The following is a 15,142-nucleotide window of genomic DNA, read 5'->3' as shown; positions in this document are numbered from 1 at the left end:
CTTCCAACACCATCATCAATGGTGATCATCATCTTATGCACGTATGCCTTTATTTTCCGTCATGTTTCCAGAATATAAAAGCACAAAGGTGTCAGTATTCACCTCAAAAACTAACAAAACCTTTGAATAGACTTATTAAGAAGGGATATAGTTACCATACTGTTGTCAGGTCATTAAAGATTGCATATTTTGGCGTTAATATTGATTCACTTATAGGGTCTTTACATCGGAACTAAACACATTTATTCAAAAACCAGTTGTTGGCATGACACGGGTTATGTTCTTCTCATATATGTTATGATGGTATGATACTAAACCCCTAACGGGAAGGATTGTGCCTGATGTTCATATGATGAAATCATAATCTTTCAGTCAGTTTAATTGAAGTCTGGAGCTGGCATGTCAGTTAACTGCTAGTAGTCTGATGTTATTTATGTATTATTGTCATTTTGTTTATTTTCTTTGGTTACATCTTCTGACATCAGACTCGGACTTCTCTTGGACTGAATTTTAATGTGCGTATTGTTATGCGTTTACTTTTCTACATTGGCTAGAGGTATAGATCTCACAAACATGTTTAACCCCGCCGCATTTTTGCGCCTGTCCCAAGTCAGGAGTCTCTGGCCTTGTATTATTTTAATTTTAGTTTCTTGTGTACAATTCGGAAATTAGTATGGCGTTCATTATCACTGCACTAGTATATATTTGTTTAGGGGCCAGCTGAAGGACGCCTCCGGGTGCGGGAATTTCTCGCTACATTGAAGACCTGTTGGTGACCTTCTGCTGTTGTTTTTTTCTATGGTCGGGTTGTTGTCTCTTTGGCACATTCCCCATTTCCATTCTCAATTTTATTACTGAAGGAAATGTCCTCATGAAAGCAGTAGTTTATATCATTCTTTTAACAAAATGTTATGGTACACATGGTTTATCTGTAAATTTTACAGTCTATTGAATAATAAGCCGTATAGATAAAACATGCTCTAAGTATGCAGTGAAAACGTTGTTTGATTTAAAAAAAAAAGTAAACATGAAATATCTAAAGTATCTCTCGGATACATTATTAAACTACCAAAAATCAATCAAATCATAGAAATATCAATAAAAAATAGATAACCTTTATGTCCATATTGCTTCACATTGTTGATCAACTGTGTACCTTCCACCCCTTCTTTTAAAATCAAGTTATTGATTACAAACAAAGGTTGTTAATATATAATAAGTCTTGCCATATTGCAGTTGTAAGATTTTTTTATTTTGTTCTGATTCCATTTGTTGTTCACACTTTCGTTTTACAACCATTTAAAACATGTCGATATATATTTTATATATCATGAATATGATATCGTACAGTTATTTAGCTTTTGAAACTTACTCTGTTTACGCGTATGGGATTTACCTCCTCGTAGAATAATTCTCTTAAGAAACCGTTAAAGCTTCATTTGTTCACTAAAACATGTTCTTATCTTCCCGCTATTCACCAAGATCTTTAGTCAATATAATATCCTAGGGAGCTTAGATTGTAATCGCATTCCAAGAACCGAGAGGGTTATCAAAATACAGCGTTTGCTTATTTGAATTTGTGACAGAACTTTGTAAATTCTAGTGATTCTTCAACATTCAAATTTAAGTGTACTACAGTAACTGTAATTTATTTTTTTAATTTATTTTGAAAAACATAATTTGAATGATGACTTTTTTTTTACTGTATTGAAATTACTAACTGTACTTAATTTTTGACTCAGAAAGACTCACGACGACGTACTGCCATGGAAATCCAGGGAAAAGTTATCTTTGCAGTAAATGAACCTGTTATACTGCAAAACGATGTAAAGCCATGTGATGGTTATGAATCGGACAGCGAAAATGAGTTAGTGGATTTATCAAATCTTATTGTTGCAGCCGAAGAATCTATGAAATTTATAAAAGAAAACGAAGCAAAAAGAACCGAAACTGATTTTGTTACCGAAGAGTTTCAGAAAGCAACTTTATCGCTGGTTACAAAGCACTTGTTTATCATTGAAAAGATATCTTCTATTGAAAGATCAGACATGCTTAAACAATTATCAAAACTTTTGATAGATTATCGGATCGTCGAATTTTTTTGCAAAATTAGTGCTGAACTATTGGAATCTGGAGAACGTTTTAAATATCCAGGAATAAAACCAGAATGCATTGCTCTCTTAAGTATAATGTTGAGATATTTAGGGAACTGTTCAAATAACAACTGTGAACTGAGTGGCATTATTGCGCGGGAAAAATACTTTCTAAAAAGAGCGACTGATAAACTACAAGAATGGAAATGTATTTCTTTTGGTGACAATATTGACATGAAGGTATTTAAACGTAATGAAATGATATATTTTACTAAAGGATTGAATTTTACAAAAAGACATAGTACAATTTATTAATGCCCACAATTGATATCAAATATTTTTAAAATATAGCAAATATTAAAATCAGAAAAACTCAGACTAAATCTTATGGTTTATGGGCCTCCCATACAATCCAGTGGCGCCTTCATTTTATGACGAGAACATGCTACTTAGTATTCAGATTAAACAGTTTGACTTATCCTATTGTGGTCATTGTGTACACAAAGTATTTATGATTATTCTTCTTTACTCTTTTATAAATACGCGCAGAATAATGTTTTTTTATTTGTATTATACAAATAAGAACTATTTCTAAAATTTGAAAAAAATAAATATACATTTTATGTTCAGATTGATAGGTAAGGGAGCTTAGTAAAAACTGCGAATAAAGGTTTGGAGATTTCTTTTCATAACACCGCAAAAAGTATAGTCAAATTGTCTGTTTTTTATATAGAACTCCTTATCAACAATTACTAAAAACAGTTGTATTCTGGAAACTTAAAAGAGAAATGCTTTCCAGGGAAACAGTTGAAGGTTATCAAATGATTTGAATAACGACTTCAACCATCATTTCCAATTGTAAGAATTGAGTTTAAATTTAAAGGTATAACCCATTTAATGTAATCCTATGGAAACTTTTCACAAATTACCATTTGTCTCTGTATATTGTTTTTTTTTTTATAACATATGCAATTCCACGAAACCTCTTTATTATTTCATTCTAACAATATGTTTGTGTTCTGTTCATTTTTTTCTGTCTATTATACAAGTCAGGAGAAGGTGGAAATACTCTCGAATTGCTTCTTTCCATCCTGTATAATATATCCATGGTTGAGGATAATGTTCAAAACGTTCGAGATGTTGAATGCATTGAAGCACTGAAACCATATCTGGATTCAAAAGACAACACGATTCTACTATTATGCTTAGCAACACTAGCTAATCTGGTGGACGAAACTGAAAGTGGGATTTTAAACAGAAAACCTGATGTTATTGAATTTTTAATGTCTACAATTACGAAGGCATTGAAATGCAAAGAAAGAATGTATTACGGATGGTCTGTGATTAAACTAGCTAGAAGTACGTCCCATACTTATTTTTCCTCTATTTGCTAGGCTTTCAGCTTTTTTAGTACAGAGTGAATTCAATATTGTTTAACAAAACGGGATATTGATTATTGAGAAATCCATATAAACTCTGTTTTTCTGTTTTACCAGACTTTTAAAATGATTTTCAGTGTTACTAGACTAACACATGTATGTTGTTGTTAAAAACGTTTAATGCAAAATATAAAATTTTATATGCATTATTTTAAGATCGAAGGATTCCTTTAACCAATTTAGACGTTTCTGAGAGAAAACAATTTCGATGGTTTTGTTAATATTTTTGATCGCATTTGATTTTTCCAAACATTTAAGAAAGGCGAAAGATACAAATTGCACATTCAAATCTTTAATTAGATATGGGAAGATGTGGTATGAGTGACAATGAGACAAGTCTCTAACCAAGTCAAAATTTATAAAAGTAAACCATTATAGGTCAAGGTATGGTCTTCAACACGGAGTATAGGCTCACATCGAACAACAAGCTATAAAGGGCCAACAATATAACCGTTTAATGATCGAAGAAGAAGCGTGGTGTTCGGGCAATAGATCGATAAGATTGTTACAGATAGAAACAGCACAGACATATAAAAGTGTCAAAAACAAGGAATTTTAATTTAATACATAAATTCCCCCCCCCCTTCCCCCCCCCAAAAAATACTAGTGTAAAACCATTCAAACGGGAAAACCAACGATCAAATCTATATAAAAAACGAGAAACGAGAAACACTTATGAACCACATAAACAAACGACAACCACGCGTTCCTTCTACATTTTTTTTAACAACATGGATGCCATCGAAAAGTGTATCTATTTCACCTGCAAAAATATCAATTGAAATAAAAGCACAAACAATATATTATTATGCATTATTTTGTAGAAAACACAATTTCAAACCAACATGACAGATCTTTTGATGCAAAAAAAAGTTCAACGTTTGATTTTTAAAATACAACTCTTTTTGTCTCAATGCTCTTCAAATTCGTACTTCATTTGGTATTTACTTTTTTGGATTCGAAAGTCACTGATGTAGACGAAACGCGGGTCTGGCGTAAATAAAATATTTAATCCTGGTATCTATGATGAGTTTATTGTCATATAGTCTACAAGTTTCAAGCATATAAACATCCATGGTTTTTAGTTTTATTGGGATAAAAGAGAACTTTTGATGAAGGTTCAAAGAAACATTTCTGATTCACAAATGTATAGCGTACAAATTTCATATATACACCACACGATTGATATTACTGATAGCGGACTGCAACGCCAATTAACATCTCAATAGTCAGTGAATCGGCATTTGTATTACTTATAACATCTATAATACTAAAATTACGAGGTCCAATTTGTCAGCCGTCATCGGGTAAAAACGACAAATCAAAGAATTCAACTCTATATATAACTAATATAGGACAATGGTGTAGATTAAAAATTACACCACTCCAGACCCTTTTGTTTTCCACATAATTAATATTGCCAATAATTAACAAGTTCCGGGTCGAATCCGATACCGATACCAATAGTATATTCACCTGTTAGCTATTACCTTATCTGTACGTTCCGCATTTGACAGGCGCACCACCAAACGGTGTAGTTAGGATTTTGCTAAATACACGGGTCATAATCAAAGGGCTGACACTACTAAATTCAATCATTGTCAAATTGTTCCCTATTGTAGTTTTATTCAGCAATCAGCAAGACTTTCTAAGATAACTAATATAGGACAATGCTGTTGATTAAAAAAATACTCCATTCCTGGATAGCCAGGACCTTTTGTTTTCCAAATAATTAATATTACCAATAATTGATAAGTTCCAGGTCGACGGGTTCAAACAGAAAGATTTAAAAGCAGAGAAAACTTTGTATCTTATAATCGACATGACTTTATCAGATGACAATACTAATTACTAAAATAAGGCTTAGGCATAGTTAAATACTATAATTCAGTCACGGACCCGCGATATCACGGGTGTGTACTTGTACTTATTTAAATATCCGTTGATAAAATAAAGTTCCGTTACCTATGCCTAATACACCTTATAGGTAGACTATCATATTCTCTTTATGTTCTTATTGCCTACATATCCCCGCCAGTAAGATATTTGTTCTTTCATAAGTTTTAATAATGTGTTGTTTTGAGGATAAATGTTCCCGAAAAAAGTAAGTCTTCAAAAGGCACGTTGGTGACATTAATTTAAAAGTATAACTTTTTATTAAAGCATATGTCATATTCAGCAAACATGAACTACAGTGTGTATATTACTTAAATTTGAAAATATATGCACAGGAAATTCAAATATTTAGGTTTTTCTATAGAAAATATCTTTTTCGTAGCCTGTAATAACTTTATACATTTATCCCTGCAGACAAATCCAACGATCTAGTATGATCTAAATATATATACATATATAGATAGACTACAATCGAATTTTTAATACTTTAAACACAAGAAGGTGCTTTCGCTTTGTTAAAACAATTGAAACGGATCAGTGGAAATACAAGGGGGAAATTGGTAAAACAATTATTTTTAACAGAATATAGACGAAAACACTAACTTTTATGTAGATTAAAGAGAGTGCATGTATTACTCTCAACACTGCAATGGTGTCTTCTTACATAACACAATGGAGACAAAATAAAGATTAATCGTCCAAATTATCGTTTTATTTCAATTTTATTGATTTTTGTGTTTCTGTAGAAATAAAGTATCAAATAATTTTTTTTTTAATAAAACAAAATAATGGGAAATCAAAAACATGTGTGTATCAAAGTCAGAAATTATAACCGAGTACTTGATATAATAAATAACAAACTAGTATCTATATTTGTAACAGTTGTTCGTCAGGTGGCAAGAAATGATAGCAATAAAGGGACGGTAGTACACCATGGTGCAGTTCCAATACTTGTAAAAATTATTGACACTGGAAACGTCGAGGAACAACGTGGTAAATATATTGTACCTAAGTTTACTTATCAAATGTTAAACATTTTGTACAAAATGAATAATAAAGAGTAAGTTTTGAAACGAAAGTTGAGGAAATGATATATATGAAGTTATATTTTCAATTAGTATTATTATTGAATTAAATATTTCCATATCTCAAACAATGTCTGAATTAAATTGTATTATATATTTTATAACTTATATCATTGTCTTATTAAGAGGCCGTTTGTACCGTTTGGGCGTTGTCGTTTGATAATGACAACCGAAAAGAGATGATAGAAAAGAAGGAATGGAAGGTGATAGCGACATTGGAAAGATTGTCTAAATCATCTGATCAAACTGTAAAAATGGTTAGCAGAAATGCTGTATGGACGATTAAGATGATTAAAGACCATAGGAATACATGTAATTATATTGTTATTAGTAATAACAAAATATCACGGCATTTGACAATCTTAGACAAAGGAGTGTTTTCTAGACTTTTAAAACGAATGAAACATCAAACTTATCTTAAAAACATAACCATGATCTTGCTTCAAAATCATGTATGACATGAATCGTTAAATCAAAGCTGCAATGATAAAAAATGTAATATGTTTGGAATATACAAAGAAGATGTGGTATGATTACCAAGGAGACAACTCTACATAAGAGACCAACTGACACAGAAATAAACAACTGTATGTAATCGTATGGCCTTCAACAATGAGACAATCTCATACCACCTAGTAGTCAGCTATGAAATGCCTCGAAATGACCAAATGTAAAACAGTTCAAACGAGAAAACAAACGGTCTGTTTAATGCACGAAAAATCAAAGAAAACAAATACGCAACTCAACAACAGACGACAATCCCTGGATTCAAGGCCCCTGACTTAGGACAGCACATGCATACATAATGTGGTGGGGTTAAACATGTTTGCAGGATTTCACACCTACCTTGACCTGGCATAGCGATGTAGTAGTACAACATTACTGTAATGTAAACTAGCGTACTATAAAAATCTGTTAAAAAAGGCTTAACTCATCTGATGGATACAAAAACACTGAGTGGAAGTGGCCGGGTACTTATACACTCCAACACAAAAAAGACAATAAGTACATATCTGATAGTATACTCGCAGTTACTGACAGCAAGTTCAAAGCCAATAGCAACTTAAAACACCATACATCTAAGACTAAAGTATCAAGCGGCATGTTTTGTTTTCGTGAACACTAACATAACAACAATGAACAATGCTAGAAATATTTTGCATTTGACTGAATAATTTTATCAGTCTGTTTGTTTTAATAAGAGTTTATCGACATCATTGCCGGTCAATCATATATTCGTCCTTTTACTCTCAATGAATGAATGAACGAATGAATGAATGAATAAACAAAATATTTATTTTCTATGCAACTTAGGTGATTTGCAACAAACCGTGGTCGGAGGAAGAGGCGAAAGGCACATTGTGATCAGTTACAACTTGGGACACCAAGAGGTAGTTAAAAAGATATCTGAAAGTTTGAAAAACGAAAATATCAAAGTATGGATGAATGTAGATAATATGCAAGGTTGCATAGTCGATGATATGGCTAACGCTATTGAGCAGGCAGATATTGTACTTGTCTGTTATTCGTCTAAATACAGGAACAGTTATAATTGTAGAGCTGGTATGTATTGCTCATAAAGTGAATTTAAGAAACATATAAACATTTACATGATTTGATGAATTAAAAGTGTTAATTCTAATCTTTTCAAACAATAAGTAGCTTTACATTGTATGTACTTACAAAGTAAAAAAATATGCTATGATTAACAGACGAATATACTTTTTTCCATATAAACAATGCATTTTGATTGACCATGTGTGTTACTATGATATAGTCTTGTAATGTAATTGATTGTTTTTTAATGTTATAGAGGCAAGATATGCGTATCAATTGAGGAAAACTATAATACCATTGAAAATGGAAAAAGGTTACACGGCTGATAGCTGGTTAAGTTTTATAATTGGCTCCCTGCTCTATTATGATTTTAGTGAGGAATTAACCCTGGAGGAAAAAGTAAACAAATTAATCAGAGCTATACAGCAAAACCTGAGCGAACAAAATAAGGCAAACACAGGAGCAATACAGCAGGATCTGAGCGAACAAAATAAGACAAACACAGGAGAAATACAGCAAGATCTGAGCGAACAAAATAAGACAAACACAGGAGCAACACAGCAAGATCTGAGCAAACAAAATAAGACAAACACAGAAGCAATACAGCAAAGTCTGCGCGAACAAAATAAGACAAACACAGGAGCAATACATCAAGATCTGATCGAACAAAATCAGACAAACACAGGAGCAACACAGCGGGATCTGAGCGAACAAAATAAGACAAACACAGGAGAAATACACCAAGAACTGAGCGAACTAAATAAGACAAACACATATGCAACACAGCAAGATATGAGCGAACAAAATAAGACAAACACAGTAGCAATACAGCAACATCTGAGCGAACAAAATAAGACAAACACAGGAGCAATACAGCAGGATCTGAGCGAACAAAATAAGACAAACATAAGAGAAATACACCAAGAACTGAGCGAACAAAATCAGACAAACACAGAAGCAATGCAGCAAGAACTTGGCGAACAAAATAAGACAAACACAGGAGCAATACAGCAAGATCTGAGCGAACAAAATCAGACAAACACCGGAGAAATACAACAAGAACTGGGCGAACAAAATAAGAAAGACACAGAGGTAAATATAATGATAATGAAAGAGATAATTTTATAAAGAGTGAAATTTACCGACCAATACTGGTATTTGTTAAGTGAAAGGTTATCGGAAAATATGTCTCTCGTACTAGTGACTCACAATAGGTGAATGACTCCAACTCGAGTCCAAATACGCGTCAAACTAAGACAGATTAAAAGACAGATACAATCTTAAAATAATACAAATATAGTAAATAATGTACAAAAATCCGTATAGTTTTACTTAAATAGTTTTGTTGGCGATTGACAATATTAAATTAAAGTTTGTAACGAGGTTGTCTCTAAGGAGTTTGCATGACTTCATTTCATTTTAGTTCGGCAATTACACACTGAACGGAGATTAGGGGTTCTACAATGAGTCAATTGAGCTTTCTGCGCTTTCTTTTTATATGTTTTGGTCTTTCTAGTTTTCATATGTCTCCTGTGCGGTTAATGAAATAATCCATTTTCTTTCCTTTGCCAAAGAATCAGGGGCCAAATACTCCTGTACGAGCAGTAGAGGAAATTGAACTTGAAAAAACGTATTTCAAACCTTTCAATAGAGATCTCAATGAAGACGAGGATACAGCGAAAGCTTATCAAAGAAGAGGGACGAAAGAAACCAGAGGGACAGTCAAACTCATAAATCGACAATAAACTGACAACGCCCATGGCTATATGCCATATTAAATTAGTCTTAGATTTTTGTTATTAGTTTGTTAGTGTCTAGTGGTTTTTAACTAGCTGTCACTAACTGCGAGTATTTTCAGATCTGTACTTAATGTCTTTTTGTTGTTAGGATATACAAGCACCCAGCCACGTCCACTCTGTGTTTTGTCATATATATTTCTATTTGTATTTATCTGATGATTTAAGCCTTTTTCAACTGATTTTTATAGTTTGTTCTTATGTTGTACTGTTACACCACGGTCCTGGGTTAGTGGGATGGTTTGGATCCCGCTTACATGATCAATCTCGTCATATTCTGTGTGTATGTGCTCGTCCCAAGTCAGGTGCCTGTAATGTCATGGCTTCCATGAATGATTTTAATTCGAATAAGACAAATACGATCATTAAAATGAAACGAGGGTGGGAATGTCGTGTGTTTGGCTGATCTATTTTATCCCTCGTTGGATAACTTAAAGCTAAAGATTTCTAATAAATCTATCGCTTGCATGAATTATTCCTTAAATAATGATGACCGTTAAAAATGTTTGTAATTCTTAAATTCGAAAGCCCAACATTTGCCATTTTCAATATACATTATTTTCTCGTAGCTACCACAGTTGAAATTTCGTAAATAAAGAGCCGCCATTTTGACTACCTGAAAACAGTAAATGTGCGAATAATGCATAAAACTTTACCTACCAACAATCCAATATTATCTGAATTTTGAGGGTATTGGAAATCCTTCAGCTTATGTGTTTTCATTTGTATGACGTCATGTTTTGAATTAATGGACTTTCGCGGAATTTCATCTTATTCTTATTTTTAAACTTTTTACCGGGCTCTATCGCATTGATTCTTTATGTTATACCTTGGAATAAGAATAAAGGTTCCGTAGTTTGCATTTCAATTTCAACTTTTAACTCAGCGAAATCGGCATAGTGTTTGCGCATAGGTTACGATACATGTGGGAGGTGAATTTCAAAAGCCATTCTTATGTACATCTCTGAGTCTGCGCTAAGTAAAGATATATCGAAAATTTTAACACGATGTTGTTAACAAAGCGAAAAAAAGCACGTCATATTGAAATAATGTGATATATATTTATTGTTCGATCATTTTTTTGTACATAAACTAGGCCGTTAGTTTTCTCGTTTGAACTGGTTTACATTTATCATTTCGCGGCCTTTTCTAGCTGACTATGCGATATGGGCTTTGCTCATTGTTGAAGGCCGTACGGTGACTTATAGTTGTTAATTTCTGTATCATATGATCTCTTGTGTACGGCTGTCTCATTGGCAGTCATACCACATAGTCGTTATAAAAGCAATACTATTTTCGTATGTTGCAGGTTCTACAGAATCAACAACCTCTGCGCAAAAACAGTTTCAAGCCTTCAGAGATACCAGATCTACAGACATGCCTTTGTTATTTTTGTATCCGTATGCTGTTCCTGTTACTGTTAATTGGCCTTTCTTGCCTTTATTTGTCAAGTAAAGTATGTTGCTACAAAGAATGTAGAGTTTGTATTGTAAAACCGTGTGTAGAAATACTATGGTAAAGTTCAAACGTATTCTAAGATCGTGCATATTGGTGTTGGTGTGGTTCATCAGTGTTTTCGGTTTCTCGTTTTAGCCAATATTACCCTTGAGCATTGTCCATAGGGCCAAGTGTGATTTTCTCAACTCTTGGCGTCTGTCGTTCGTCGTCGTCTGTTAACTTTTCTAAACATCTTCTTCTCTGAAACCCGATATGGCCGATATGACTAGAGTATACGTATAAAATGCAAGTTTTGTCTATCAGAATATTATCTTAAAAGATACAATATAAATTGAAATTTAATATTTAGTTCCAGAAGAAGTCTCCCCAGATCAGCTCTTGCACCTAAATTTAACGAAGATCATCTGCAAATAAAAGAGACTCAATATTCGAAGAAACCTATATATATATATAGCTATGTTACAGGATCTGATGTGTGATGGTCATTTGGATTTGATTATTTCGTTCTTTTTATAATTTGTAAGAAGTTGCTCGAAATTGGACTCACCAAAATATCTTGTTTTAAGCAAATAAATAGCTTCTGGTTTACACGATTTCCCCATATTATACATGTACCAAATGATATACTATTAGTCTTCATGTTTTTTTTTTTTGTATAACAAATTACATTTAATTCTACCATACGAAAATATCATATATGTTACAGCCAGCTTCGCCACCAGCGACCCCTGATATGTCAGGCGAAAAACCAAAGGAAGAACAGACTAGTGAAATATACCATGCGATGAATTGGACACTTTTACAAGTAGAGGAATGGCTTAACGATAAGATATTTCAAAAAGATATGTTTTTATCAACGCGGTACGTGTCTGTTTTAATTGTTTGTTATTTTACTTATTTTTCACAACTGATTCTATTTCTGATGCTGAATATGGTATATATATACAAGTACATGTGTATAGAAAAATCCGTTTTTTATATTGCATATGCATATATATATATACAATAACTGTTTAGTGTCTTTAATTTTCTGATGTATATGTACAAGGCTTAGAAACATATGTAATGCGAGTTTCTTGGAATTTTTCCGCACATTGTATCATTTTTCATATTAACCATTAAAAGTCTGTTATTTGTTTTGCATTGGGATCATCTGATTTTGATATTAGCAGATATTGGTCTATTCATCGACATATTTTGAAATTTGCTCTCCAAATTTCTTTCCTTGGTAGTTATCGTTTTATGCAAAACACACAATATTGAAATTTCACACTGTAATGGTCCCCTAGAAGGTGCTATAAATCTGGCTGTTAGCTGAATAATCTTTACTTTTACTGGTTAAGTCAGTTTTAAATTTGATTGTTAATATTTGGTTTTAACATGGCGGGAATAGAATCAACGACTTCCTTTCCTCAAGACAGGAACACTACCGAGCTACCAAAAGCGGAGTCTTGGTTAATTTAGAAAATAATTGCCACTTATTTCATTACTAGTATATGTTTGTTAGACACACAAGACGCACATTTTATATGCATGTATAAACTTTGCTTTATTATAGAAAACAGCTAAAGGCTTTGAGAGGAAAAGACGTTGCTTTTATCAAGCTCCTTGTTCGTGAGGTTAGTCCGTATTATTAATCAAAACAGGCACTACTAAGAAAAACACCAAGAAAATGTTTGGAATTAAAAGATTAGAATAAAAAAAGCACCTTATCAAATTCGTACGTTCGAAGATAGTAATTTGAAGAGTTTAGAAAGGTGATTTAAAGAGTTTAGAAAAAAGGAAGCAGTTATTGCACGAATTTGAAATTCACTTGAAGGTCCAAAACGAAAAGTGGTAGACAATAATAACAAGTCTAATAGGAAATGCAACCATACTTTTTGAGTATTTCTTATTTATTCTTTTATATTATAGAACTTCCGAAATAATAAAATTATAGGTTTACAATGTTACTGTGCAATTTTTGCAATCGAATAAATGGCAAATAAATCACAATCTTTAAGATATATTGTTATTTGTCATATGAGCCACCAAAGGGACAATTTTCAAATCTATTTATAAAGAAATGATTCGTTATTTCTTAAATCAACATGGTCGGTGCTTTGTGTCTTTTCTCTGAATTTCTTTTCTTAAGTTTTTTGTTTTTTATTGTGTTTGCCTTTGGCCGATCATTTGAGTTAGGCCAACTGCAACTGATTTTTACTGATTATCATTATGGTGTGTTGTAACACCACTTAATTTGAAAACTAGCATTGGTAGGTAGGGTATAGTCTAATTGGCAGTTATAACACATCTACTTATCAATTTCTATATTAGACAAGAGACCTTAAAGAAACATGTTATTGTGCAACATAAAACACATAAGTGTTTATTTTTGTTTTTCAGTGTCCGAATACTTTCTACCAAACAATCAGAGAACAGTTGGGGATGAAGGATATTCAATCAATGTCCGATTTCCGACTCGCTTTGGAAGACATTGGTTATGTTGAAAATGGTCTGCATTCCTCTTCGAAACAGATAATAAGTTCAAAAACAGTTCAAACAACGAAAGTACGCATAACTGTATAGATCTATATAATGAACTGATTAGATCTAAAAGTATACAATGTACTGCATAATGAAGTCAGTGCATGTATACCATCACAAGTTAATTACTCTGATATATTGTGGTTTATGGTAAAATCATGAATATTTTTTCAGCTGAACCTAATTTTTTTAGGATTTGAGATTTTGTATAAAGTCTATAGTTAAGATCAATTGAGAATTCAATGTATAATCATTGTTCAGAGAGTGAAAATAAGATCATTTTCCATGTGTCATTACGCCGATTTGCATTTTCACAGATTTTTTTCTTTCACTTGCGCCTTTTTTGTCTTTCATTTCCGCCTATTTTGTACATGCATGTAAGGTGAATGTTATTTTTGTATTTATCATTATAAATCTCATCTGTTAGCCAGATGTACATATGTTAAGCATCGGTCACACCTTAACGGATAGCTCGAACGGATGCCCAACGGATAACTTTTTTTTCAATTCGTGCATGTCCGTTAGACGTCCGTTCCTTTCCGTTAGACGTCCGTCCATATCCGTTTCATGTCCGTTTGGCGTACGTTTTATCCGTCGACGTTCGTTCTGTTCGGTGGAAAATTTTGAGCATGTTCAAAACTTTGAACGGACGTCCGACGGATAAAGTGTCCGTTGAACGTCCGTTTTGTACGGTATGCGTCCGTTTCGTTTCCTTTTTGTATCCATTACTTGTCCGTTATACATCCGTTGGAGGTATGGTAGACAAATTCACCAACGGACTTCTACCGGACGTTTAACGGATAAAACGGATGTTGAAAGAATTGGTAACGAACTTCTATCGGACGTATAACGGATAAAATGAATGATGAACGGATCTGAAACGAATGGAAAATTTCGCGTCAGAAATGCCAATTATTGGTATGTCAGATTTTTTGAGTCATGAACTCTTATTATTCATAATCGATCTTAGTTAGAGTAAGGGAACGTTTTCGATATCAAGCAGCTCTTATTCAGGCCAGACACTACCCTTTGGTGGCATTTTGAAGTACAAAATCAAAATCAGTTACAATTTTTTGAAATTTATGCGATTTACATGTATTATTATTGTCGTCTATAATTTTTCCGTCTATCTTGTTCATCCGTTTCATCTGGTACGCTTCCGTGAGGTGTCCGTTTTATGCGGTACTCGTCCGTTGGATTTACGTTCGATATCCGTTCTGTCCGGTACTTTTCGGTTTCTCGTACGTTGCATATCCGGTGTGTGTCCTTTATGCATTCATTACGTGTCCGTT

At 33.0% G+C, this 15,142-nt stretch overlaps 1 protein-coding gene and 1 long non-coding RNA gene across 2 annotated transcripts; both read left to right on the top strand.

Moving 5' to 3' along the window:
* The first annotated feature begins 8,368 nt into the window (after positions 1-8,368).
* LOC143081932 (uncharacterized) lies at positions 8,369-11,700 on the top strand. The gene is made up of 2 exons (XM_076257569.1): positions 8,369-9,162; positions 11,176-11,700. Exons 1-2 carry the CDS (start codon positions 8,374-8,376, stop codon positions 11,383-11,385), a joined length of 999 nt encoding a protein of 332 aa, XP_076113684.1. The 5' UTR covers positions 8,369-8,373; the 3' UTR covers positions 11,386-11,700.
* A 150-nt stretch (positions 11,701-11,850) lies between these two features.
* Positions 11,851-14,709, top strand: LOC143081931 (uncharacterized). Its single transcript, XR_012980165.1, has 3 exons — positions 11,851-12,185; positions 12,883-12,943; positions 13,710-14,709. It is a non-coding gene; the product is annotated as an uncharacterized LOC143081931 (long non-coding RNA).
* The last annotated feature ends 433 nt before the right edge of the window (positions 14,710-15,142 follow it).

The sequence above is a fragment of the Mytilus galloprovincialis genome, chromosome 7, assembly GCF_965363235.1.
Source record: "Mytilus galloprovincialis chromosome 7, xbMytGall1.hap1.1, whole genome shotgun sequence".
NCBI classification, from domain to species: domain Eukaryota; kingdom Metazoa; phylum Mollusca; class Bivalvia; order Mytilida; family Mytilidae; genus Mytilus; species Mytilus galloprovincialis.
The sequence above is the reverse complement of the archived record's forward strand: the minus strand, read 5'-3'. Positions and strand labels throughout refer to the sequence as shown.

What these genes read in the sequence shown, in the direction of transcription:
- LOC143081932 (XM_076257569.1), top strand. Translation starts at nt 8,374, where the DNA reads ATGGAAAAAGGTTACACGGCTGATAGCTGGTTAAGTTTTATAATTGGC. An exon ending in AAAATAAGAAAGACACAGAG is followed by an intron (nt 9,163 to 11,175) that starts GTAAATATAATG and finishes CGTATGTTGCAG; the next exon opens with GTTCTACAGAATCAACAACC.